Source organism: Bos taurus, chromosome 15, assembly GCF_002263795.3.
Source record: "Bos taurus isolate L1 Dominette 01449 registration number 42190680 breed Hereford chromosome 15, ARS-UCD2.0, whole genome shotgun sequence".
In the NCBI taxonomy this organism is placed as follows: Eukaryota; Metazoa; Chordata; class Mammalia; order Artiodactyla; family Bovidae; genus Bos; species Bos taurus.
Genome location: NC_037342.1, coordinates 51826439 through 51849815, shown reverse-complemented (window position 1 = coordinate 51849815; position 23377 = coordinate 51826439). Strand labels below are relative to the sequence as shown.

The following is a 23377-nucleotide window of genomic DNA, read 5'->3' as shown; positions in this document are numbered from 1 at the left end:
ATGAAGAAGGGAGGGTGATCCCTTTCCAAAGAGTGGGGAGTGGGAGTCCGGGATGGGATTCCTTTCCTGGACACAAGGCAGGACTCCCCAACACAAAGAGTTCAGTCTTGCCTTCACGAATCATTCAACAAACAGATATGGGAAGACCTTCGATAGTACCGTGATGTGCTAGCCACTGTGGAAAGGAGGGCTCCAGAGACGGTGATCAACATGAGGACACAGTTCTGCCCTATACCTTGCACTTTGCTGCAAATGCTTCACCAAGGTGAGTAACCAAGAGAAGGAGGTACTACAGGTATCAGGGAAGGCTTCCGGGAAGCAGTGACATCTAAGTTGAGACCTAATGACAAACAAGTGTCTCCCAGGTTTTGGCTTTTTTTTTTTTTTTTTTTTGGGTGAGGGTAAGGGATGGGGAGGGGAATGTGGTGGAGAGGAGACTGGAATGAACATTCCAACCGGAGACAACAACTCTGAGCTAAAAGATCAATGTGTGAGGGCTGCAAAGAAAACCACGGTGAGGGGGAAGCAGGCTGGAGCACTGGCATGGAGGACCTTGTGGGCCAGAGTGAGAGCTTGGACTTGATCCTGAAGACAGTGGAGAGCCACGGGAGTTCTAAGGAAGAGAGCAGTGGCACTGTCTGATTTCCAATTCCGAGATCCTTTGGTTCCCTGGGTCAAGGTGCACCTCCCACACGGGCAGAGAGAACATTCTGAGTGAGTTTTAGTTTAGACCTCCTAAAAAGTAACTAGAGAAAACACCTCAAGCCCCCTACAAGCAGTAGTTACAGAAATGGGGGATAGGTGTTAAAGAATGAGTGGCCGGGAGGGTGAGAATGATCTGAGGGTGGGCATGCTCCCCACTGTGTAACTAAGCTAGCGGGGAGGGAACTAGGGAGCCCTTCTCTCATTCCCCTAGGACTCTGGCTGGTACCGAAGGGCTGCCACTTCCTTGCCTTCTTGCTGGGTCTCCACTTCTTCATGGGCAGGATCTGCCAACACTGGGAGCAGGAGGCTAGGGGCTGGGTGAGGAAGCTGCTAGATCCTCCTCAGGTGAGCTGCAGGGGGTGAAGAGTTCTCTGTTCTGTTCTCCTAGATTCTGTATCCTGTGACCCCACAGTATGGAGGCCAAGGGCTAAGTCCGTGGAGCACACTGTGGCCAGGTCCAGACTGAATCTAGGTGGTTTTCCTGAAAAAGAAAATGGCCTCTGGAGGAGGGGGTAGAAGCTGAGAGTGAAACGATTGTTTGGTTACTGCCTGGTCTTGACCTTCAACACACACACGTACCCACATACACACATACTTTGTGCCCAGGGTGCTAGGAACCAGAGGTTCACACCAGCAGCAATAGGGGGAGGGACTGAGCTATGGGACCTGGGGGAGGGGAGGGGCAGGCTGGGCCTTGAAGGTGCGGGGCAGGGCTTCGTGGCCTTCAGGACAGGCCAGGATAGAGGCAGCCCTCCCCCTCAGTAGCTTCAGGTGGCTCCTTCACAGCAATCCTTCTGCCCGCCAGGCGCTCCAGCTGGTGGGTCTCAGTTCTCCAAAGGCTCTTTCTCTCCACCCCTTAGCTTCTGTTCCTCCGCTGTGTCTGTCCCTGGCCTTGTCTCACTAAGACTCAGTCTCTGTGTGTCTGTCTCACTATCATGGCCCTGTTTTGTTTCATCTCTCTCTTGATCTCCATTGCAATCCTTGTTTCCAACTGTGTCTCGTCCATGTGGCTTCTGTCTCCATGCCTGCCTCACTCGCTTTCTCCATCCCCCCTCTGTCTCTCTGTTATCTTTGTCTCCTCTGTCTCTCTGCCTTGTCCCCACTTCCATCCTCACCTTCCTCTTCTACATGTTTCACCTTGGTTGCCACCTCTGTTCTTGTCTCCCTTCTGCTCCCCCCGCCCCAAATCTAGCTCTGTCCTCCATGTCTCATCCTTGTCTCTGTGAACCCTTATCTCTTATTCCTTTCTCCATCTTTCTCCATCACTGTTTCTGTCCCTTTCTCTCCCTGTCTCCGACTCTGTCTCCTCTCTTCATCCACATCCTCTATCCCCATCCCAGGTCCCATCTCTTTCTCGTTCTTATCGCCATTCGCCCTCCTGAGCCGCCTCCGTGGTCCCCTCCGGGATAGGACCTCGATGGGGGCGGGGCCGAGGGACTGAATCAGAATAACTCGGTTAACTGGACGAATTGAATTAACTTCTTAACATGAGCGAGCGCCGCCAGGCCTGTTTCCCCTCCCTTCTGCGGGGCCGCAGGTGGGGAGGCCAGGGAGAGGGGTCGGGACCCTACGGCCTGGCACGATGCATACACTGAAGGTCTGGTCCGGACTGGGGCGGGATGGGGACTCTAGGGATGGGGGCCCGGGCAGCCTGCCCTGCATCTCTCGAGCCCTAAGAAGGCGGCGGCTACCCTTTGGGTGGGGGGTCGGGGAGACTGGGGGCGGGGTCTTGGCCGTCCAGACCCCGCCCCGACGAGCTCGCCCCGCCCCGCCCCCTCCGCGGGGTCCTGCGCGTTAAAAGGCGCGCGGGCCGGGCTGGGCTGCACTTGCGTTGCACCAAAGCGGAGCGCGGCCGCGACGGGGCGGGCGGTCTCGCGGGCGCTCAGAACTGGCCTCGGGTCCTCAGCGCCTGGCGCTCCAAACCCCATCGTGACCCCAATCCGGCCTGGGACCCAGACTCCGACCCGGCCAGGCCCGGTCCCCGCCCCCGCCCCCCGGGCCGATGGACTACTCCTACCTCAATTCGTACGACTCGTGCGTGGCGGCCATGGAGGCGTCCGCCTACGGCGACTTCGGCGCCTGCAGCCAGCCCGGCGGCTTCCAGTACAGTCCCCTGCGACCCGCCTTCCCCGCGGCCGGGCCTCCCTGCCCCGCGCTCGGCTCCTCCAACTGCGCGCTTGGTGCTCTACGGGACCATCAGCCTGCGCCCTACTCGGCAGGTGAGCCCAGCCCTGGTCCAAACCTCCCTGCAGATCCTACGGTACCCCCAGCCCCTGCCCATTCGGCAAGTGGTTGCGACGGTCCTCCACAGCCGCCACAATCTCTGCCCTAGCCAGATCCTCCAACTTCCCGCGGGACCTACAGCCTCTCGAGTAAGAGGAGGTTCCCTAGGCAGAGTTGAGCCCCACCCTCTCATCCTTCCTGTTCCTCTTTCTCGCTGCTGTATCCCTATCCTGTGCTCTTCAGGTCAAGGAAATAAATAGATCCCTGGTCTAGCCCCAGACTCTTCACCAGGCCCTCCCCTGCCCACAGGCAACGATTGACCACCAAACCTCTCCATACTCTGTATCCTTGGAAGATTGCTCCCGGCTCAGGCCAGTCAGACTGCCCATCCTTATCATCACCACCCCACTTCATGCCCGGCCCCAGCATGGGCCTGGGCGGCAGATGAGCTGCCCAGCTGGGAGCCTTCCTAGAGCTCCAACACCATCAAGCCTCTACTGCCTGGTTTCGAACCCATCCTACATGTGCCCAAACCCTCTTGCACCACTGAAACCCATTCTGTGGCCAGAAGAAAAGGATGCTCAGGTCATTAAGCCACTTTCATTTCTCCATTCCCCTGGAGATTTTCCCAGCTAGAGTCCTGCAGAACCCAGAAGCAGCCCCATGAGATGCCCAAGCCTCCTTCATCCAAGTCTCTAACTGAACCTTCAACCTCATGAAGGCTCTTAGCCACCCTCATCTCTCCAGTTAGAGTCAAAGCTGCCCCACCCAATCTCATTTCCTTGCTTCCTGGGACCACAGGACTCAGTAGAAGATTGGGACCGGTGTGATGGGGAGGGATAGTGAGAGAGACCTGAGCTTGGAGAAATGAAAACCAGGGAGAAACTGGAGTCAAACTGGAACAGGGATAGGGAGATTGGGTACTTGGGGTCATATGCACATGGGGACTGTGGAGATAGAAACAGAAAACGGGGAGATGGGCCCCCAGAAAGCTGGAAGTCTGAGATGAGGAAGATGGGGACAGATACACAAAGATTGAGCAGAGATGGAAAGATCGGAGTCCCTGGGAGAAATGGGGACCCAGGGCTGGGGCGATGAAATAAATACCAGATGATGTGGACAGGAATTATGGGAGATGGGGACCCGGGAAGACTGAAAACAGAGATGAGGAAGATGGGGATAGGCATGAGGTGCTGGAGACAGGATTAAGGGAGATAGAGAACTAGGGAGACATGACAAAGATACTGATAATGGAGATCTCTGGAGAATGGGGAGACCTAAACAGGGGCTGGAGACAAGAATGGGGAGGTAGTATCAGAAATGCTGTCTGCGGAGCAATGGGAAATGGAAGGGGCACATGGGAGACTGCACAGAAAGAGTGACGGGTAGGGTTGGGGCTGGTTTTTGGAGGAGCTGGTAGAAAGAGGTGCCTGGGAGGAAGAAGAAGGGCAAAGAGAAGATGGAGGAAGCTGGCAGGGGAGAAATAACCCTTCACAATGGGTACAAAGAGAAGAATGGTCCAGAAGGGGAAAGTTGCGGATCGATGAGGATGGAGAGAGATGAGGAAGAGGAGAGGGGGACACCTGGAGGAGAATGGGATGTGAAATGGGGCTGAGGAAATGAGGCCTGGGGAGAAGAAGGATGCAGGGTGAAGATGGCCAAATTTTTAAATGTCAGAGAGTCCGTGGCAGGGCTGAAGGTAGACCTAGGCAGGAGAGTCTCAGTTATCCAGCTGCAGTCCATGAGACTGGTTATTGGAGAGACAGGGTGTTGGCGAGACCTCACAGACAGCGCAGGCTAGGAAGGATAGAACAGGATCAGAAGTCAGGTCGATTGAGGGTCGCAGGGGTGGGTAGACTGGTGGGAGGTGGAAGGAACGCTGCGGAGGGCAGCGACAGGTCAAGAGTCTTGACAGAGAATCAGATTTTTGGTTCCCTAGCTGCAGCTGTTGGGTCCCAGGTCTCCCCGCGCCCTGTCCGCCTTCATCCCTGCCGGCTCTATCCAGCGGTGGTGAAGCGATCTGAGATTGAGAGGGCCAAGCCCAGGGGCCAGGTCAGGGGTAGGGGACCGTAAGCGATCCCTCAGGCGCAGAACCCAGCGGGCCGGGCTCGGCTCCTCACATCCCCACCCTCGTTGATTCCCCCCTCCCGCACACATCTGTAGTGCCCTACAAGTTCTTTCCGGAGCCGTCGGGCCTGCACGAGAAGCGCAAGCAGCGGCGCATCCGCACCACGTTCACCAGCGCGCAGCTGAAGGAGCTGGAACGCGTCTTCGCCGAGACTCACTACCCCGACATTTACACGCGCGAGGAGCTGGCCCTCAAGATCGACCTCACGGAGGCTCGCGTGCAGGTGTGTTTTCGCGGATGTGTGCGGGGAGCGCGCGCGCGCGCGGAGCAGGGCGGGAAGTTAGTGTCTGACACCTGGGGGTCCGCGGGACAGAGGGGCCTCACTCGGGCAGCCGGCGGGTGCAGCCTGCTGGCAGAGAGCTAGGGCCAGGAGCCAGGGCGTGGGCTGGCGGTGACAGGGCAGGAGAGGACCGGCAGCCCCGGGAGGCAGGCGGCGGGCAGACGGGGCCTGAGGCCTTTGGCAGAACGGAGCTATTCAGCGTCACGATTTCCCCTTGTCTCCCGGGTAGGGCTGAGCACGGCAGAGTGATGCTTGGGAAGCCAGGATGGAGGACGAGTGGGTAGAGGGTCAACTCTAGGTTGGCCTCGGGGCCAAACGAGGCCAAACAGGGGGAAAGCCAAACCTATGAGCCTGGAACGCCCGGGGTTCAGGGTAGGCGCAGGAGCTGGGTCGGGACAGACTTTTGTCGATCTTATAAATCTGAGTTCAGATGTTCAGCTGGAGCGCATTTACTGAAGACCCTGAACAAAAGGTTTCCCAAGTGCCCTAACCCGCTCTCTACAGCCCCGGGCTTCTTGTAGGGAGGAACTGGGGCAAGGGCTTTGGGATACGAGGAGAGCGAAAACCGAGGCCGGTCCAGGAGGCAGAGAACACCGGGAGGCGGCGGGGTCGGCGGGTGGGCAGATCCTAAGGGGAAGACGCTGAGGACCTGGGGGAAGAGACCAGTGGAGCAGGAGAGTGAGGCGAGCCATGAGGAGGGCAGCGAGCAGTGGTGGAGGGCCGAGGGGCCAAGACTCGGAAGGCTGGTTGTCAGTAACCGTGACCCGGCCCCTTCCGGACGAAGGTCTCACTCGCACCTGGCGGTCCCGGGCTGACCGGTCCCTGTGCCCGCAGGTCTGGTTCCAGAACCGCCGGGCCAAGTTCCGCAAACAGGAGCGTGCGGCCAGCGCCAAGGGTGCGGCGGGCGCGGCGGGAGCCAAAAAGGGTGAGGCGCGCTGCTCGTCTGAGGACGACGACTCCAAGGAGTCCACGTGCAGCCCCACGCCCGACAGCACCGCGTCGCTGCCGCCGCCGCCCGCGCCCGGCCTGGCCAGCCCACGCCTGAGCCCCAGCCCGCTGCCCGCCGCCCTGGGCTCCGGGCCCGGACCTGGGCCGGGGCCACAGCAGCTCAAGGGCCCGTTGTGGGCCGGCGTGGCGGGTGGTGGGGGCGGCGGGCCAGGCGCGGGCGCAGCGGAGCTGCTTAAGGCCTGGCAGCCAGCGGAACCTGGGCCCGGGCCCTTCTCGGGGGTTCTGTCCTCCTTCCACCGGAAGCCCGGCCCCGCCCTGAAAACCAATCTCTTCTAGCCGCTGGCCTCCAGAGGCTCCGGGCCTGCCTACCCCTGCCCCTCCAGGGCCTGACAGCCCCTTCCCATCCCAGGTCTGCCTGCTGGCCCCACTCCCACTGTGTCTGACCCCTCCGTGTGCCCTCCCCAGCTTCGGAGACCAAGCCAGGGCTACTCTCGTCTTCACCCACCCCCATTCCGCACCGTGGGGGTGGGGGTGGGGGAGGGTACTTTTCACTGGGATGCCCTCCAGGAGAGCTCAGAGCCCCCTGGCTCTCTTTGAAAAGGGGATCAAACAATGCCTGCCCCAACAGTGCTCAAAGGTGAATCCTCAAATGGAACAGCCCGGCTTCCTCCCCTGCCTCTGCAGCTGGCTGGGTCTCCCCTCGGCTGGTCATCATTGGGATAAAGAGTGGCGAAAAGGGTCCCACCTCGGTTTTCTCCCTCACTCCTCCCCACCCATCCTCAGCCGGTCTGGCACAGAGGGGAGGCCCTGAGATGAGCAGAGCTGCCAGGGCATCGGGACAGAGGGGCTTCGTCTTTCCTGTCTTTTTTGTTGTTGTTGCTGTTCTTTTCTTTGAAAAACTTGTAATTTATTGAGGTGAGTTTTGCTCAATCCAAATAAAACTTAATTTATTGACATCACACTGGAACCCTTCGGTACCCATGAAGGGGATAGGCTGCCTGCAAGAGCCCAGTTCCCCTTATGACCAGCGAGGAACCCCCAGCTGCCACACAGCTGCAGTGCAGGTGGTATAGACCAGGAGACAAAACTAAGCAAACTGGCGCTTTGTGGCCAAGATTCTTTGCCCCCACCCAAACCAGCCCTAATAACATTAAAGTGCCCGCCCTCCCTAAACCCACACAGAAAAGCTTAAATAAACCCCAGCCCGGTTCTCGGGCTATTCCTTCATTTCCGGACGGACACCCCTGAGAGGGGGTTGGGAGAAGTCCCAGCTGAGCCCCTCCACCAGTGGTTCAGCCTGGGTGGAGGGTAGCAAGAACAACGGTGAAAGTGGGGACCCAAGACGTACCCATATGGACCCCATGACCCCCCTGGGGCTGGAGGAGTGGCCCAGAAAAGGAGGACAGCACCAGAATAACCGAGGTCCTCGGTAACCATGGCAACTGACCTCCGCAGCCCTGGCTCTAAAAGGTGAGGGGTAGGATGTCCTAATTAGGACAATGATTGGGCAAATGACTGGGCAGTAGGGAACACAGGTCCCCAATAAATAGGCAGAAAAGTACTGCCCCGACCCCTTATAACTCTTAAACTTCAGGGCTCTGGCTGGGCCTTCAAGGGCGGGTTTGGCGCTCAGTTCGCAGCTTCAAAATGCCACCGCGGTCACTTGCTGAGCTGCAGGGTGTCCAGAAGGAGGCGCTTGTGAGCCGGGTCCTGCACCCCAGCTTCCTCCAGGTCTTCTTCAGTGATGTCGCTGTAAGGGTAAGAGATGCTGGGAGAAGGGCCAGGTGGTCCAGAGAGCCCCTAGCTCCGCCCCCAAGGCCAGTCCCACCCCATCCACTTCCAGCCCCGCCCCCACCTGAGAAACTCCAGGTCGTCCCAGCCATTGTGCACCAGTCCCTCCTCATAGCGTTCCAAGCCGATGGCCCTCAGCCAGGCTCCCATGCCTGCCTCACCCAGCCCGCCAGCCCGCCCGACCTGCGGGCACGGAGCCTGAGGGAACAGAGCAGGTTAGAGGCAGCACTGAGGGGGCCTGCACACACAGGACTTGCAGGCAGCCATATTCTGCCGCCTGCTCTGGGGTGGGGAGAGAGGCATAGCAAGGGGCTGATTCCTGTGACCTTCAGCTCCCCAGTGCCCAGCCCAGGGCAGGGGACACCACTGAGGACTGAGTGGTGAAGTAAAGAGATGCCCCCACCGCAGGCAGGCACACTCTGCAGGCACACAGCCACCCCCGGCCCACACACCTCTTCTGCCAGGTCCTCCTGGATGCTCTCCCGGATGCGAGGCGGAGGGAAGCTGAGAGGCCGGCCGTAGTCCGAGGGCAGCCCACGGGGCGGCTGTAGCTCCAGGGGGCCTGGCAGGAGCATGGCTCGGCCAGGCCCGGCGGGAGCATAGTCCACCTCACTCAGTGTCTTGGCCATCTGCAGCACTGAGCAGGAGCGATCATCCCCACTGGCTACATCCCCCAGGAAAGTGCTGGCGGGTGAGGGGCCTGGCGGGAGCGGGGGTCTTGGATGGGCCTTGGGAGGTGGTGGGCCACGAGCCTCACCCCCACTGCGGCCCCGGATCACTGGCCCTGGCAGAGGATCCAGACCAGGGGGCAGGAAGATGGCCGAATCCGGCAGTGGTGGTGGTGGAAAGTCTGGAGGGGGCAGTGTGCCCCCAGAGTCCTCATCTGATGAGCTCCCCTCTCCTGCACGAGGAGGCCGATGGCGCCCAAGCTGTGGGGCAGGCACTGTGATGGCCACTTTGTTCTTGGTGGCAGGTGGGACAGGAGCCCTGGCAGGTGAGGGTGGCTCCGGGGGCAGCAGCTGGTGTGGCACCCCTTCAAGGACGTAGTAGGCAGGGTTATTGAAGCTGTTCTTGGGTGGGGGGGCCACCACCCCTTCCAGCTCTGGAGCCCCCTCTGGCTTCAACCTGGGTTTGGGAGCAGAATAAAATCAGGGCCCAGAATCAAGGGGAGAAGGGCAGTGGGTGCGGTGGAAGGAGCACCGGGCGGGGAGTCAGGAGATGTAAGCCCCCACCCCTAGACTTGCATGTGACCGTGGGCACGTCACCTTCCCTCTCTGCCCCTTTGTGTCTTCATCTCTAAAACTGGGGAGACAACTGGATAACCCCCAATCTTCCTTGCCTCACTCGCTAAGAGTCTCCAACCTTTTTTTGATTTTGTAACTGTAAAAGCTGTAAAATGGGTGAAAACAGAGGCCAGAAGGCAGGGCAATAAAAGCCTTCAATGAGAATGACCAGCCAGATGTGGAAAGCCCTGGAGGCACCTGAGCCCAGTCTACTGAGGAATCTTACTCACAGATTCAGGTTAGTTTTATTCAAGGCTGAAGATAAAACCAAGGTGCCTGATAACAGCTGAAGATGACTGAAAATGCACCAGGAGTCTTTATGTTCAAATGACAACTGGATATAATTAAAAAGCAAGCCTCACTTTCCCAAAGTATGATCCATGGAACACTATACTTGACCTTGACCCTTAAACAACATGGGCTTGAACTACAGGGGTCCAACTCTATGCAGTTTTTTTCACTACTATGGTATTGCACGATATATGAGCCACATTTGCTGAATCCATGCGGAACTTCAGATACACAGGAACTGGGGATCCAGAGGGATGACTATGAGTTATACACCCCTAACCCCTGCCATGTTCAAGGGTCAACTGTAGTTCCCCAGGATATTAATAGTTATTGCATGGAAAAGTTTCCTGGCCCATTAAGTTTGGGAAACTATATTCAACACAGCTGAAAAAGGATTTCCTTCCTGTCCACAAGCTCAGAGCTTTTGCTGATACTATTGTGCACTGGGAATATCTAAGAAAAGAATCTAGTAACAACCATTTCCCAAACTCATTTGACAACAAAGCGTTTTCCAATGGGGCATCTTGTAGGACAGTGTTCCACAGAACGCCCCAGGGAAATCTGCTGAGACACAGGCCTTCTCCAAACAGAAGGCTCAACTTAAGTATCTAAGGGAGCTGTTGCAGAAACCATTTCTAAGTCTATTTTTTAAGACAGAAGTGAGAGGAGAGGCTGACTGTGCTCCCTTTGACTCAGAGAACCACACCTTCAGGAGGCCTGGCTGGCCAGTGGCCACGGGTGTAGGGCCCCACAGAGACCCAAGCAACAGATGATCCCCAGGCCAACCCTGAGAGCCACGCACAGTGATGGATCAAGATGGATAAGGGATCGGAATGACAAGTTTCCTTCTCTCACCTGGGAGTCAAGGGCTCCTCCCGGGGAGCAGCTCGGGGCGGGGCTGGGGGCCTCCCAGTTGGTGGTGGCTTCTCTGGTTCTTCAAATAACTTGGACAGGGGGCAGGAGGCCTCTGTGGAGGCTGGCTTGCGGCTCCCTGACCTGCAGGGTGCACAGCGGAGGGAGATAAAGCAGGAGCTGGCCACGAGTCCCCAGGCACCACTTCAAGTGACTCCCCACAGAGCCCCAGCTCACCGGGGATCCTGGCTGCCTCGGGACACAGAGGGGGCTTTGCTCTTTGCTCCTGCCTCGTCCTTATCAATGCTGATCCACTCTGTGAGGGGAAGGGAAAGGAGACTTAGAAGGGACCTGGGGTCCTGCACCTCATAGACACCCATGGGCTAGCTAGCCCCTTCCCAGCTACTCCCTAGGGCAGGCCCACCCCCCAGACCTGGCTGTACAACTGCCAAATGTTCCAGGGATTCCAACGCCCGCCCCGCAACCCTGGTCCTCCTCTCCTAGACCTGCCCGCACCGCCCCATTGTATGCCCCAAACCCCTCCCAATGGAGCCCCCACCATAGAGTCGCTCACGGGTGCCCAGGCGCTCTGTGGGCACCCGCACCTTCATGGAGCCACGGATGTTGCCTGTCTCCTCGCCGCGGTGGGACAGGAAGGTCAGGAACTGCTGGGCTGTGCTGCCAATCATTGACTTGAGCGCCACCACGCACTCCCCTGAAGGGCAGATGGAACAGACCAGCAAATTGCCAAGCCTTCCTAGGGCCCTGCTCAGCTTTCTGTGCCCCTCAGCCCCCCTCTGCCCTCACCATAGGATTCGTAGCCGTCCATGGACTTGACTGTGAGCAAGAGGTGCTGGTCTTGCAGGTACTCGATATCAGCCAGAATGGGGTTGAGCTGGGAGCAGAGAGGCCCAGTGAGGAATAAAGCACCCCCCACCCCACTTCCTGCCATGACTGTGGCTCATCCCATCCTCAAGCTTGTCCATGCTCACTCCCGTCCACCTGAAGGAAAGATTTCCATGGGCCTTTCAGAGCACTCAAGAGCCCTGTAACTAACTGATTTTCTGCATCAACAATTGCCAACACAGCATCTGACGTTTAGTGAAGCCTTGAGAAGTATCTATGGAACGAATGAGTGAACTGCAACTTGGTCTCCAAACCCCCCTCCCCCCACAAGTAAAGCACATGCCGTCGTCCTCACTCATGCCCACTCCACGCACAAGCCCACACTGTGGGCTCTTCCCACCCTCCCAGGCAGGCTCCAGGTGGCATCTGGCTGCACTTCCCTCTGTGCCCTCACCCCCAAGCCTCACCGTGGGCAGCTGGCGTGAGGACCACTGCACCTTGAGGAAGTTGATGTTGTCACTGCTCTGGGCATCATTTTCAAAGCTCTTCTTATATTCTGGTGGGGGAGGGGACACCCAACTGAGTGCCACCTCTCAGCTTCCCTTCCCCCTAACTAGGGGGCTGCCCACTCTGGGCACCTCAGGCCTCCCATCCCCAATGACCCACACCCAGCCCTGGGCCCCGCCTCAGACCCTCCAGACAGGTAGAGTAGAACTCGATGAAGAACTTGGTGCGGCTGGCCGTCTTCACAATGGCCTCAATGCTCTCAAATTCGATGTAGGCCTGGTCTGAGGTCTTTGAGAGCCCTGAGGGGCAAAGGGAGGAATGCAGACAGGAGGGCTGAGAGGGTGGCAGAAGGAACAGGACACAGACACTGAGCACTGGGGCAGGGAATCTGGAGCCCTGGCAGAGCAGGAGGGAAGGCCAGGAGGGGCCTCCTCCATCCCAAGCAGCCCAGGGAGACCCCAAAGCTTGGACCTGAGGCTGGGACAGACAGACAACCCAAGAATCAGAGACCATCTGAGAAGGGGCTGGGAACCAGAGTGCCTGCAGGATAGGCCCACCAACAATCCACCATGCCACTAGGCACACGGGTACATGAGGAGCCCCAGGCAGGCAGAAACATGTACACAATTACCTCCATACGCACACACCTGCTCACAGGCATATACCTCTCACGGTGACTCAGGAACACAGACAGCTTTACACATCACATATTCAGACACATTCCTGCACATGCATGTATGTACCCGCCCCTACACACCCACCCACACACACACTCAGATATATTCAAAGCTATGCACACCCCCCAGGCTAGCACCTGCACCCACCCAGATGGATGCCGCACCCACAGCACAGCCAGAATAGCCACCTTTCTTGGAGATGAACTGAGAGGTAACTCCAACCTCAAACGTCCCAAACACGGGGGAGTGGTCGCTGGTGACGATGTCATCTGTGCAACCTGGGGGAGGGGAGTAGGAATGGGGGCTCAGGGGAAAGCTCCTTAACTCTCTGCTCCTGACTCCCAAAGCCAAGGCAGAGTCAGGTCAGGGACCACCCGGGATCGCCCATCACCCTGTCCGGGAGGCTCTGACCATAGGAATTGCAGATGATGTGGGTCTCAGGATAGGATTTCCAGAGAATCCGGTCACACCATGAAGGCACGTTGGTCCGGACCTGGGGCAGGGTCAGCAGTGTGGTCAGGGGTCAGCTGGGGGTTGCTCAGCTGAGGCCCATGCCCCTACCACACTGGGTCCAACATCCACCTCCAACACCCAGGATCACCCACAAGGCCTCAAGGGGCCATAGAGGCTGGAATGGTAAGTGCAGAGGCTTGACCCCACACACACTCTTGATTCACCACAGTCCTGGGGGGTCTCCTTGGGCCTAACCCATTCTCACTCACCCCAGTTGGCTTCTGCTTGTGCCAGGCATACGTGTCCCGGGAACCCCGCTCATAGCGGTAAGTGGGTGGGAAGGAGATCTCCTCCTCACCTAGGAAAGGCAGGGATGGAGGGGTCAGGGCCCTGAAGACCCGGGGATCCTACTAGGACCCTGGCCCTCAGGGACTGCCGCTACCGCGCCCATACTCACTGAATCGAAGGAAGACCTTGTGCTTTTCCCGCTCCAAGTTGAGCTGGTCCACCCTGAGCAGGGGCTCAAACTCCTTCCTGCTGATGTAGTTCAGGATCTCCTGAGGGGAGAGGGCACATAAAAGCTGGGGCCTTGCCCTCTCAAGCCAGAGATGAGAGCCCAGTTAGGCCCCAGCCCAGCCTCCCTACCCACCACCCACGGGCCCTGCTCACACCTGTATATCCATGTCCAGGCGGTAGTTGAGGTCCCCGAACCAGAAGAGGTGAGTGAAGCGCAGAGATATGTCAAAGGCGCTGAGCTGCCGATCGCCCAGCGTGAGTAGCCGCAGGATGTCCAGGTAGTTCTGGTTCCGCCTGTGGTAGGGGTAGGGGGAGCTCCAGGGTCAGATGTCAGGCACAGACATGTAGATAAGAAGTCTCTGGCTGGGGCTGGGGACAGGGCAGGGATCAGGGTCCCTGGGGACAAGGTCAAAATCAGGGATAGACAGAGGGGTCCTGAGTTGAGGTAAGGAAGGAGGCCTTGGGGGACAGGGATGTAGGAGGGTCGTGGACTAGAATACGGGAGAGGCAATAGGTCTCAGGAACAGAGGATAAGGCTAAAGAGATGACTGGGAAGGCACCCCCTCACCGGGCAGTCTTCTCATTTCCTGAGGTGAGGTGACAATTCACAAAGCCAAATGAGGTGCCATTGAACATGAAGGAGACACCCACGGCCCCCTTGTTTCCTGTCAGGGCAACAGAAGAATGTCTGGGTCACCCTCGGTAGGCTCCCAACTTTACCCCCCACCCGTTGAAGCAGCAGTGCAAAGATTCTCCCGACTCCCCCACAACATAAGGCAGGCAGTTCCCTGCATACACAACCACGCCTTCTCTGGGGTCCACACCGGGCACTTGCAGCCCCATCTGGATGGTCTGAGTCTGTCTGCACGTGAGAGCAGAGTCCCTGGAGATCACAGGGACCCCGGTGGTGAAGGGGCAAGGCTTTGTAGATACTGAGCACAATCTATCCTGAGGTAGCACACTGGACTGCAAACAGGGAGACCTGGGCACTATGCTGGTGCCAGGCTCTATCACGTGCTAGCCTGTGCGACCTGGGACAGGTCACTTGACCACTCTGGGCTCGAGTTTTATCATCTATGAAATGGAGATAATTATCCTGGCCATGCCTCTTGGTAGGGCTGGAAGAGATTTAGAATATGAACATGCTTTGCAAAGTTCAAAGAGTTCTATAGATAGGAGACCCTGGACCCTGGCTGGAAAGGAAGCAGGAAGAGTAGCCAGAGGGACCCCACCCTCTCTCCTCACCCAGGGTGTTGGCAATGCCGGTCTTCACGCTGGACGTACTGACATGGCTGATGCGGTTCTCGTGCTCTGGCTTGACCAGCACGGCCACCTTGATGTTCCACAGAGACTGCATAGCAATCTGGGGAGAGGGTGCAGGGTCACCCCTGCCCCAGGCTGGGCCACTGTCCCCACCTCCCTCACCCTCACCCTGCCCAGCCCACACTATAGACGGTTCTGGAAATCACAAGGTAAGAAGGCCTGCCACACCTTTTCCTGAGGGACCAGAAAGAGTGGCCTTCCCACAGCATAAAGGACTCAGGGTAGACTTCCTAAAGGATATTCCCAGGGACCAGAAGGAGAGCCAGTCAAGCTGGGGGGAGCCAGCCAGTGTGTGGGGAAAGGAGCTGGACACGACAACACCCCCTCACCGGGCGGTAATCCAGATCCGTGAGCTCCTTGAGGCCCCCGCGGAGCAGGTCCAGCCACTCTCGGTCGCCCACCGAGTTCTCCTGGGTCCCAAAAACATAGATGTCATGGGGTATGGTCACCGTGACCTCATCCAGGGTCTTCCCCAGACCCTTCGATGTGAACCAAGATGTCACATTTTTCGGAGGCGGCACACTTCCTGGAGGTGGAGGGGACGGGGCAGTCAGGCCCCTGCCTGGAGCCCTTCCTCTCTCCCACCCCAGTCCCTCCGCAGGCCTGACCCATGTTCCAGGTGCCTATGAAGATGGAGATCATGTCGGGCTCGTCCTGCTTGGAGTGCTTGTTCTTCATGAGCTGCAGGAGCTGGCAGAAGGCTTCACGCTTCTGCAGGGGACAGCGGTCAGTCAGGCACAGGTGGGCAGCCAGGAAGTCCCCTTCCACGGGCCTACCCTGCTAGGTGGCCAGTCTTTCAAGGACAGGGACACACCTCTGGCTCACCACCACACCCCCACTCCTCAAGCATACAGCAAGTGCTCAGTAAATGTTCACTGAATGATTATCAGCCCACCCTCGGGCCGCCCACTCTCAGCACACATACTCTCCACCCCATCATCTTTTTCCTCCCATCTGGCAGGGACCCCTGCAGCCCCCGGCGGCCAGGCCCATGCGCTGCTCACCCGGGCGCTGACGAAGATGAAGTCCTTCCGCTGCGTCCGGTCCTTCTCCTTCTCAAACACAACGCCCAGCTTGTTCTGGACCCGCTGGGACTTAATGAGCTGGCGGACTAGGGGATGGAGAATGGGTCACACCACCCTATGCCCACAGACCCAGGGGGCCCACCCTGCTGCCCAACCTGGGTTGGGCCCTGGCTCACTGCGGTCATGCGTGAAGGTTGTCCAGTCCTCCTGCGAGTCCCGCTGTCTCCTCAACAGCACCAGCCGCCCACCCTCCACGTCCACACTCAGCGTGAACTTCTGTGACTTCCCGATCTTGGTCAGGTCACCCAGGGTCACATCCAGCTTCACCTGCAGGCAAGGAAGTGGGGATGCTGCTGAAAAGACCTGGGGAGCAGGTAACACCCTCTTCACCTCCACCGGCTCTCTGCCCTGGAATGTCCCCCCACCCCCCGCTATGTACCTCAAAGGCCTGCACAGGGATGGTCTTGGCCTTACGTGTGGATGGCTGCAGTGGGGCCGGGGGAGCTGTGGAACTCATGTCCTGCAGGGCCTTCAGGGCCTGGAGGGGGCAAGGGCAGGGCCAGGTCAGGAGCCTTGCTGAGGGCAGGGGCAGGGAGGGCCACTGCTGATGTTGGTGTCAGTGCTGAACTACAGATTCAGGGTTCAGATCAAGACAAGGCAAGTGGCCAGGTGAGGGGATCAGGGGTCAGAGATCAGGAGTCAGGGCACCTTCTTCTGGATGCCTGACAGGAAGTCCTTTAGCACTGACAGCTTCAGCACCAGGCTCTCTAATTCCTGCTCCCCGGTCTGTGGTGGGTTCTGCAGGGAGAACGAATGAGGTTTGTCCATGAGACCACCTAGCAGGAGCCCCCCCGCCCAGTCCCGGAACACAAACCCACTCCCAGAGCTCTCTCCACAGTCCCACCTGCTGCTGCAAAAGGCGGGTCACCATGGGTGAGCTCTGCTGGTCAAACACCTTGGACAGGATCTCCAGACCTGACAGGACCTTGTCCACCTCACTATGGAGACACTAGGTCAGAACTCCTCACTCTGACCCAGGTACAGGGAAAAGGGGCTGAGTGTGTAGGAGTTTCAGCTGCCCCCATGAGGATACAAGGGTTCAGGTGAGGAAGAGTCAGGAGGCAACAGCAGGCTCTCTGTACTGAGCCAGAGGTCAAAGGTCAGGGCATCTGTGTAGCAAGGGAGCGGGAGAGGACAGCTATGAGGTAAGGGTGGGGCGCATGGCATTGGGTGCCCCAGGTACCTGTGCAGCCTCCGGCATGAGGTGGCGAGGGTGCGGGTGAGGTGTGGCAGGTTGCTGGCTCCGCCCCGCACGGCCTCCAGGTCCAGCCCGTAGCTGCCTTTCAGGTACTCATGGGAGACAGTGCTCAGCCCATTGGGAGCACTTGGGGGAGGGGTAAGAGGTCAGTGGAGGCCCGCTGATACTGTCCTAGCACCCCACCCCCTCCCTAGAGGAGATGGTACAAGTGGCAATGAGAGTGCAACAGACCAGGGTGTCTGCCTCCTGGGGGTCGGGGAGGGGGTGCCTTAAAGGTCTTCCCACCTTTGTTGAGGACATGGTTCTCAGAAAAGACAAGGACTGCCTGCTCAGGAGGGATTGGGGGGTCTCACCTCTCAGCAGCTGGAGTTGTGGGGGTCTCAGGGGCTGCTGGGGGGCTGCTGGGCCCCATGGGGGCAGAAATGCTGGTAGAGCCAGAGCGCGGGGGCAGTGGGGGCTTCTCGTCCTCCCCATCTGTGGACAGGGGCCAGGAGGCAGCGGTATGAGCCTCCTGCTTTCCGTGAAGTGGGGGGTGGGGGTGGGTACCATGGCTGTCAGGGAGTTCCATGGAAGGGAATAAATGGCCCAGGCACCAGAAGAGTGGCAGGGGGCTTCAGAGGAGGCAGGTTGAGAAGATGGGGTGGGAAGTCACGGGGGACGTCCGGTGAGGGGCAGGGAAGGTACATGGCACCCAGGCAGCACCTGAGGCGTCACGGTCGTCCGGCGGGTCCGGCTCTCGCTCCCGCTCCACAGGCAGCAGCAGGGCACACACCAGACCCTGGTTGGGCTGGGCATACAGGCTGATGAGCTCCCCCAGGGTCTGGAAGCGTCGCACTGGCACACCCTGTGAGGTCTGCAGGCCGGGAAGAGTGGGAGAAGTGTCAGTCACCTGGTCCCCAACCTTAGGCTAGAATCAAGGACGGGGTCAGGGTCCAAGCTCCTACCTGCACAGCCAGGAAATCTTCTCCGTCAGGTAGAATTCGGTATGTGTGCACATGCTTCTGATACCTGATGGCAAAGCAGGGGGTCCAAATCTGTCTCCCCCAGGATGGCATCTAAGTCCCAAGGCATCCGTTCCTCCTGCCAACCAGCGGGCCCAGCCCCCGGGGCCCCTTGGCTAGGTTTCCTTGAAACTGTCTACCCAGGCTGCACAGGGTTAATGATGGGGCCTGTCCACTCTATCCTGCTGGTGCTAAGCAGAGCAGGAATGACCGGACCCCACCCCAGACCTACACATGCTCCACACCCACTGCAAGGCCGGGGAAGCAACAGGCAGCTCTTTTGTGGCTTCCACAGCTGTCTAAACAGACCCTCTGGGCTGTGGTACTAGTCTGGGCCCCCCGCCAGAGTAAGAGTTCTCAGACGCCTGGGTAACTCGTCTGCGTGCATGGGTGACGTGCTATCACAAGTGTGTCTGCTGCCTGTGTTTACGCTGGTTGTATGGTTCTGCTGGAGTCAGGTGTGTCTGAAGCAGTCTTGCTGAGCGGATGTCGGGATACCACCCTAGGGCTTTCCTTTCCCTTCCTCAGACACCAGGAAATTGGGAGGACACATGGGGGCCCCCGGTGGGGAACCTGGGCCTCTAGGAGCCCCAAGCAGAGGAGGGGCACGAGGGGTGCTGACAGATGGCAGCAACAGCTGAGCAGGTGACAGCTGAGCCTGGTCCAAATGGTACAGCCCGCGCTCGGTGGGGGTGGAGGATTTCTACAGCCACGCCTCCAGGCAGGCTTGCCCAAGGGAGTCACCTGGACCCTGTGTCGGGCAGTAGGTGGGTACTGGCACTAGAGAGGATCAAACGTCTACTTGAGGAGACCCTATACCCTGGACACAGGGCCACGCTCTCCTCTCAGGAAAACTCTCCTTTTGGGGACTCTCCTGACCACTGGCACAAACTGTGTGGGTATCTGTGTGTGACTGGGTGTATTGGTTTGTGGACTGTGGGTCTGTGTTTATAACAATAATAGCATCCCATTAACTGCGTCCGATCTCTGTGACAAGCCAGGTACTCAATGTCCTACAGACATAATCTCATTTAATCCTCACACTTTAAGGAAGATATTATTATTATCATCCCCATTCTCCAGAAAAGGAAACTGAGGCTCAAGGAAGAAAAGTGATTTGCCTAAGGCCACAAAGGAAGAAGCCCAGCTAGCATTTAGTCAGGACAGAGACCAGGACCTGTATCCTGGCCTGCTTGTCAGATTGCCTGTGACTCCAGGGGCAGGGGTGTGTCTTTGTTTCCCCTGTACACATAGGTGTCATGTACAGGTAAGCAAGTTTGTTTCTGATCACCCACCTCTAGGCTCCTGAGATGCAGGGAGTAACCGGAGACAGCTGGTAAAGCTGAAGCTCCCAAACACAGACAGACCCCCACCCCACCCAGCCCCTCCCTGGTAATGGAGCCAGAATTTTTCCCTCCTGGGACAATAATGCTCCCCGTCCAGACACAGGCCCAGCTGTCCCCCTCCCACTCAACAGCTGACCTAGCACCTGCCTTCCTCCCCTCCTTAATTAGGGGGCTGGTATGCAGGACTCTTAAGATATTCATCTGCCCAGGCTGTCCCTCGTCAGTCTCCCCTCTTGGGCCTCAGACGTGGGACATAAGCTGAAACTTAAGGGACATAAGCCCCTTCTTCTTCAGGTCCACTGCCTAGGCCAGGGTTTCTCAACCTCAGCACCACGAACATTATGGACCGCATTCTTCTGTTGTGAGGGACGGTCCTGTGTGCTGTCGAACAGCATCCCTGGCTTCTGCGCACTAGAAGCAGGTAGCACGATACCAGTTGCGACAATCAAAAATATCTCTGCCAACTGTCCGGAGGGGTAAAATCAAGCCCAAGTGAAAACCCCTGGCCTAGGCCAGTGTACCCCCAAGATGTGAGGAGAACAGAGGGGAAAGAGACAAGGATAGGGACTTGGGAGAGCTCATGGAGCTGAGCAACATAACTAGAGTTAAACAAAGCAGCATCACAGCTTCCCACTCACTACCTCCCACTCCAGAGGCCTACAGGAGCCCACCCAGTGGCTGATCTGGGTTGGGGGGGGCTGCAGCTCAGCAAGATTCCAAAACCGAAAGTGCAAACCCACCCAACACCACCGCCACACATGGCTGATGGGTAGAAGCACAAAACCAGGCCCACTCGGAGAGCTGCCAAATCTAGCCCCACACTCAGCACCCACAGCTCAGGCCTAGGGCAGCCGCATTCCCAGAGCTAGAGCAGACACACTCACTCACTGATTCATGAAATAATGACAAGGCCCCATACAGCCTCCCCTCCCCTTCTCCTCCACACTACCCTGCCCCCCAGACCAGTCATACATATCCAGGCAGGCCCCAGTCTCAGTCCTGGGATTCAGAAAGTCCCCATAAGGAAGCTGCTGGGCATCCCCCCACACAGGCCATCAGTTCTTCTGGCCCCGGCTCCGAGTCAGATACCTGATCCCTTCATAAACACAAATGCACACAACCTTGGAATGTACACCCTCACGCCTGCCTGGAGGATGCCTGACCCGGTCTACCAGAGACTCTTTGCATTTTCCCCAATTACAGCCACCCGGGGCAGCAGGACCCCACATACTCTGCCCCCAGACACACAGCAGGAAGGAAGTGCTCCCAGCATCCTTCATTAAGTCCGGCAGAAAGCCAAGGTCCTCACTCTGGGGGGCGCTGGCGTCCCACGGTCCCAGGCCCTACCCCCACAACACTCAAGGAAGCCCGGGCCGTGCCCCCGCCCGCTCGGAGCCCCGGCCCCACTCACAGGACGCAGAGAGCAAAGGCTCCCGCCACGCTCTCGCTGTCTCGGACCAGGAAGCTGCCATCGCGGCCTGCCCGGGCCAGCAGCTCCTCGGCGGCGGCGCGGCTCAGGTCGCGGTGGTACCAGGCGGGGGCCGGGCTGCCCAAAGCGGCTCCCGGCCCAGCGCCCCCCGGGCCCGGCGCTCCGCACGCGGAGGCCATGGCCCGCGCAGGGCTCAGCGCCGCCCGCGCCCACCGTCCCGCGCCATCCGCCCCGGGACGCTCGGGGCTGAGGCTGGGACCGGGCCCGGGTCCCGGGGCTAAGGATCCGCCGGCGAGGCCGACCCGGAGATCGGAGCTCCGCGTTCCGCCGCGCTTGCCGCCGGGTTTGCCGCGCAGCCGACGCCGCCAGCAGCGCCGGCCTCAACTTGAAGAGAAAGAAAAGTTTGTTCAGAGGCGGCGGGGGAGGGGCAGGAGCGGAGCGCCGTGCCGAGCGGCCGGCCCCCACCCCCACCGCTCGGCCCGAGGCTCGACCCGCCCCTGCCCCCACCCTCTTCCCCATGGGGAAGTTGCCCTCTGCATCCCGCAGGACCCAGGACCCCCCAAGTCCCAGGGCCTCTCAAACCCCACATGATCCTGCCCCGCCATCACCAGAGGCGATCCAGCTCCTAACCCCCGCATCGAAGCCCAAGTCCCCTCCATCCTGCGCCCGACACTTCGGGATCCCGACCCCTTCCTTCTACACTGGCAATTATACAACTCCCATAAACGTTTGATCCCACCCTCAAATCCTTTCCATTCGGACTCCCTACAGACTCGTAGGATCGAGTTACCAAAATCTGCAAAGGATCCCATGATGAACCTCCTGCCGTCCCCTCTCTCCATCATCCCCAACTCCCTTGAAATCCCCTCTTAGACCTGAACCCCCAAACTACTGGGTCCAAATCCCGTGGGGGGATCCCTACAAACCCCCAGAAGAGCTCCAGTGTCCTCGAATCCCCAAGCACCGTCCCTGGCAGCCCCTCTCAGCCCAGGCAGAGCCCTTCCCCCTCTCGGCCAAGTTCCCTGGCACCATCCCCCATACCCGCAGGCCCGGGCCTTGAGGGGTTCAGCAGTCAAGAGAGCAGGCCTCCTTTTGCCCACACAGAAGAAAGTTCCCTCAGCCCCCAGGGCTCCCGACCTATCCCTAGAGCCTCGGCTGCCGTACTCAGACTCCCACCTCCTGGGCTGCTCCGAAGCCCCCTTCCCCGGGGAAGCGGCCCTGGACTCTCAGCGGCCACTTAAGATGGCCATCCTCCGCCGCCGCACCCCCCTCGCCTTCCGCCCCGCCCGCCGCTCCGCCCCCGCGGCTCTCCGCGGAGCCGGGGGTAGCACCCGCGCGCCCCGCCTCGCCCGGGCCCAGCGCCTTGATCCCAGAGCTGCTGACCGGCCGATTGACCTCGGGCAGGTCACGGCGCCTCTCCGAGCCTCGCCTTCCGGCTCTGTAAAATGGGGATAACGTTTTGAGGGCAGAGTCCACGGGACTGTGCTTGTAAAGCTCTCGGCACGGGGCCCGGCATCCAGTGGGCGCTCCCGAAAGGCGGCTATTTTTATTATTAATTAAGGAGTAACGAAGGTGACAGCTGTGTAAACTGTAAAGCGCGGCGGCGGAACGAACGGGTATTATTAGCACCCGCCCCCGCCCCAGCTACTCCCTCCAAGTCAACAAACTTGAGCCTGTGGGCGGGACGCGGAGCCAGGAGCCCCCTAGACCGGGTTCGCTCCGTCGTCCCCTGGCCTCTTCCCCTCCCACCAGGAGAGGTAGGGCCCACGGGCCGCCCGGAAAGGTCAGCAGCTCTTAGGAGGGTCTGGTCCACCCCTCCCCAAAAAAAGACCTAGCCGGTGGCGGCGTCTCCTGGGAGTCCGCTTCCTGCCCCGCCCCTCCGCCCCCTGGATCCTTAAAGGCACAGGCCTCCCGCCTGGTTCCCACTGCCGCCAACTCAGGCCGCTGTCAGAGGATCCCCTTTAACCTGGGAACTTTCACTTTGCTGAATAAAATCTGTGTATGGGTCAATTTCAAAGAGTTCCTTTCTCTGTTTCAAATATACAGTGACTTTACCCAGCTGGAGCAAAACCAGGGACGTGGAGAGGGGCCTGTAGGGCCTTCCAGACTAGATAAACGTAATGACTGAGACCCACCCACACGCGAAACAGTGTCTCAAGACCTCTCCAGTAACCCAATTACTCGTCCTCTAATCTGTGGCCAACTTACCCCTTCAGTAACCTCTTGTTATGAGGAGGCGAGAGAGACCTAGACTGAGTCTTCACTCCTGGCTTCTAGTTTCAAGTTGAGGACACCACCTGCCTGGAGTTCTCATTCAGGTACCTGCGCCTCTCTGAAGATAACTGTGGTTGGGATGTGGAGACAAAGGCTTCCTCCAAGGGGAAGCCGGAGACCCTGAGATAAACTGAGGCCCAATTCCTGGGGGCTGTGTAACGACAGAGCAATCCTCCAGGAGAGGCACACCTACTAGTCCTGGAGGGGACAAAGGTACCTAC

At 58.9% G+C, this 23377-nt stretch overlaps 2 protein-coding genes and 1 long non-coding RNA gene across 5 annotated transcripts; 1 reads left to right on the top strand and 2 right to left on the bottom strand.

Moving 5' to 3' along the window:
- Positions 1–361: 361 nt before the first annotated feature.
- Positions 362–3079, bottom strand: LOC112441638 (uncharacterized). Its single transcript, XR_003029485.2, has 2 exons — positions 2723–3079; positions 362–1186 (listed from the first exon to the last, which is right to left on the bottom strand). It is a non-coding gene; the product is annotated as an uncharacterized lncRNA (long non-coding RNA).
- PHOX2A (paired like homeobox 2A) lies at positions 2530–7004 on the top strand. Its single transcript, NM_001192157.1, has 3 exons — positions 2530–2924; positions 5092–5279; positions 6171–7004. Exons 1-3 carry the CDS (start codon positions 2708–2710, stop codon positions 6618–6620), a joined length of 855 nt encoding a protein of 284 aa, NP_001179086.1. The 5' UTR covers positions 2530–2707; the 3' UTR covers positions 6621–7004.
- Positions 6985–22135, bottom strand: INPPL1 (inositol polyphosphate phosphatase like 1). 3 transcript variants are annotated; one of them, XM_059875006.1, is made up of 29 exons: positions 21924–22135; positions 20865–21266; positions 18051–18114; positions 17809–17959; positions 17460–17580; positions 17092–17232; positions 16753–16846; positions 16557–16646; positions 16288–16386; positions 16025–16175; positions 15828–15934; positions 15432–15534; positions 15153–15349; positions 14746–14863; positions 14069–14165; positions 13656–13794; positions 13442–13541; positions 13254–13342; positions 12943–13024; positions 12720–12809; positions 12040–12153; positions 11815–11903; positions 11309–11396; positions 11061–11216; positions 10739–10817; positions 10505–10645; positions 8528–9200; positions 8140–8273; positions 7215–8034 (listed from the first exon to the last, which is right to left on the bottom strand). In XM_059875006.1, the coding sequence occupies exons 2-29, from the start codon at positions 21059–21061 to the stop codon at positions 7944–7946; spliced, it is 3795 nt and encodes a 1264-aa protein (XP_059730989.1). In that variant the 5' UTR covers positions 21062–21266; positions 21924–22135; the 3' UTR covers positions 7215–7943. The 3 variants fall into 3 exon arrangements, with proteins under 3 accessions (NP_001178105.1, XP_059730989.1, XP_024831340.1); XM_024975572.2 differs by having other exon boundaries at positions 22059–22135; NM_001191176.2 differs by lacking the exon at positions 21924–22135 and having other exon boundaries at positions 6985–8034; positions 20865–21061.
- Between the last annotated feature and the right edge of the window lie 1242 nt (positions 22136–23377).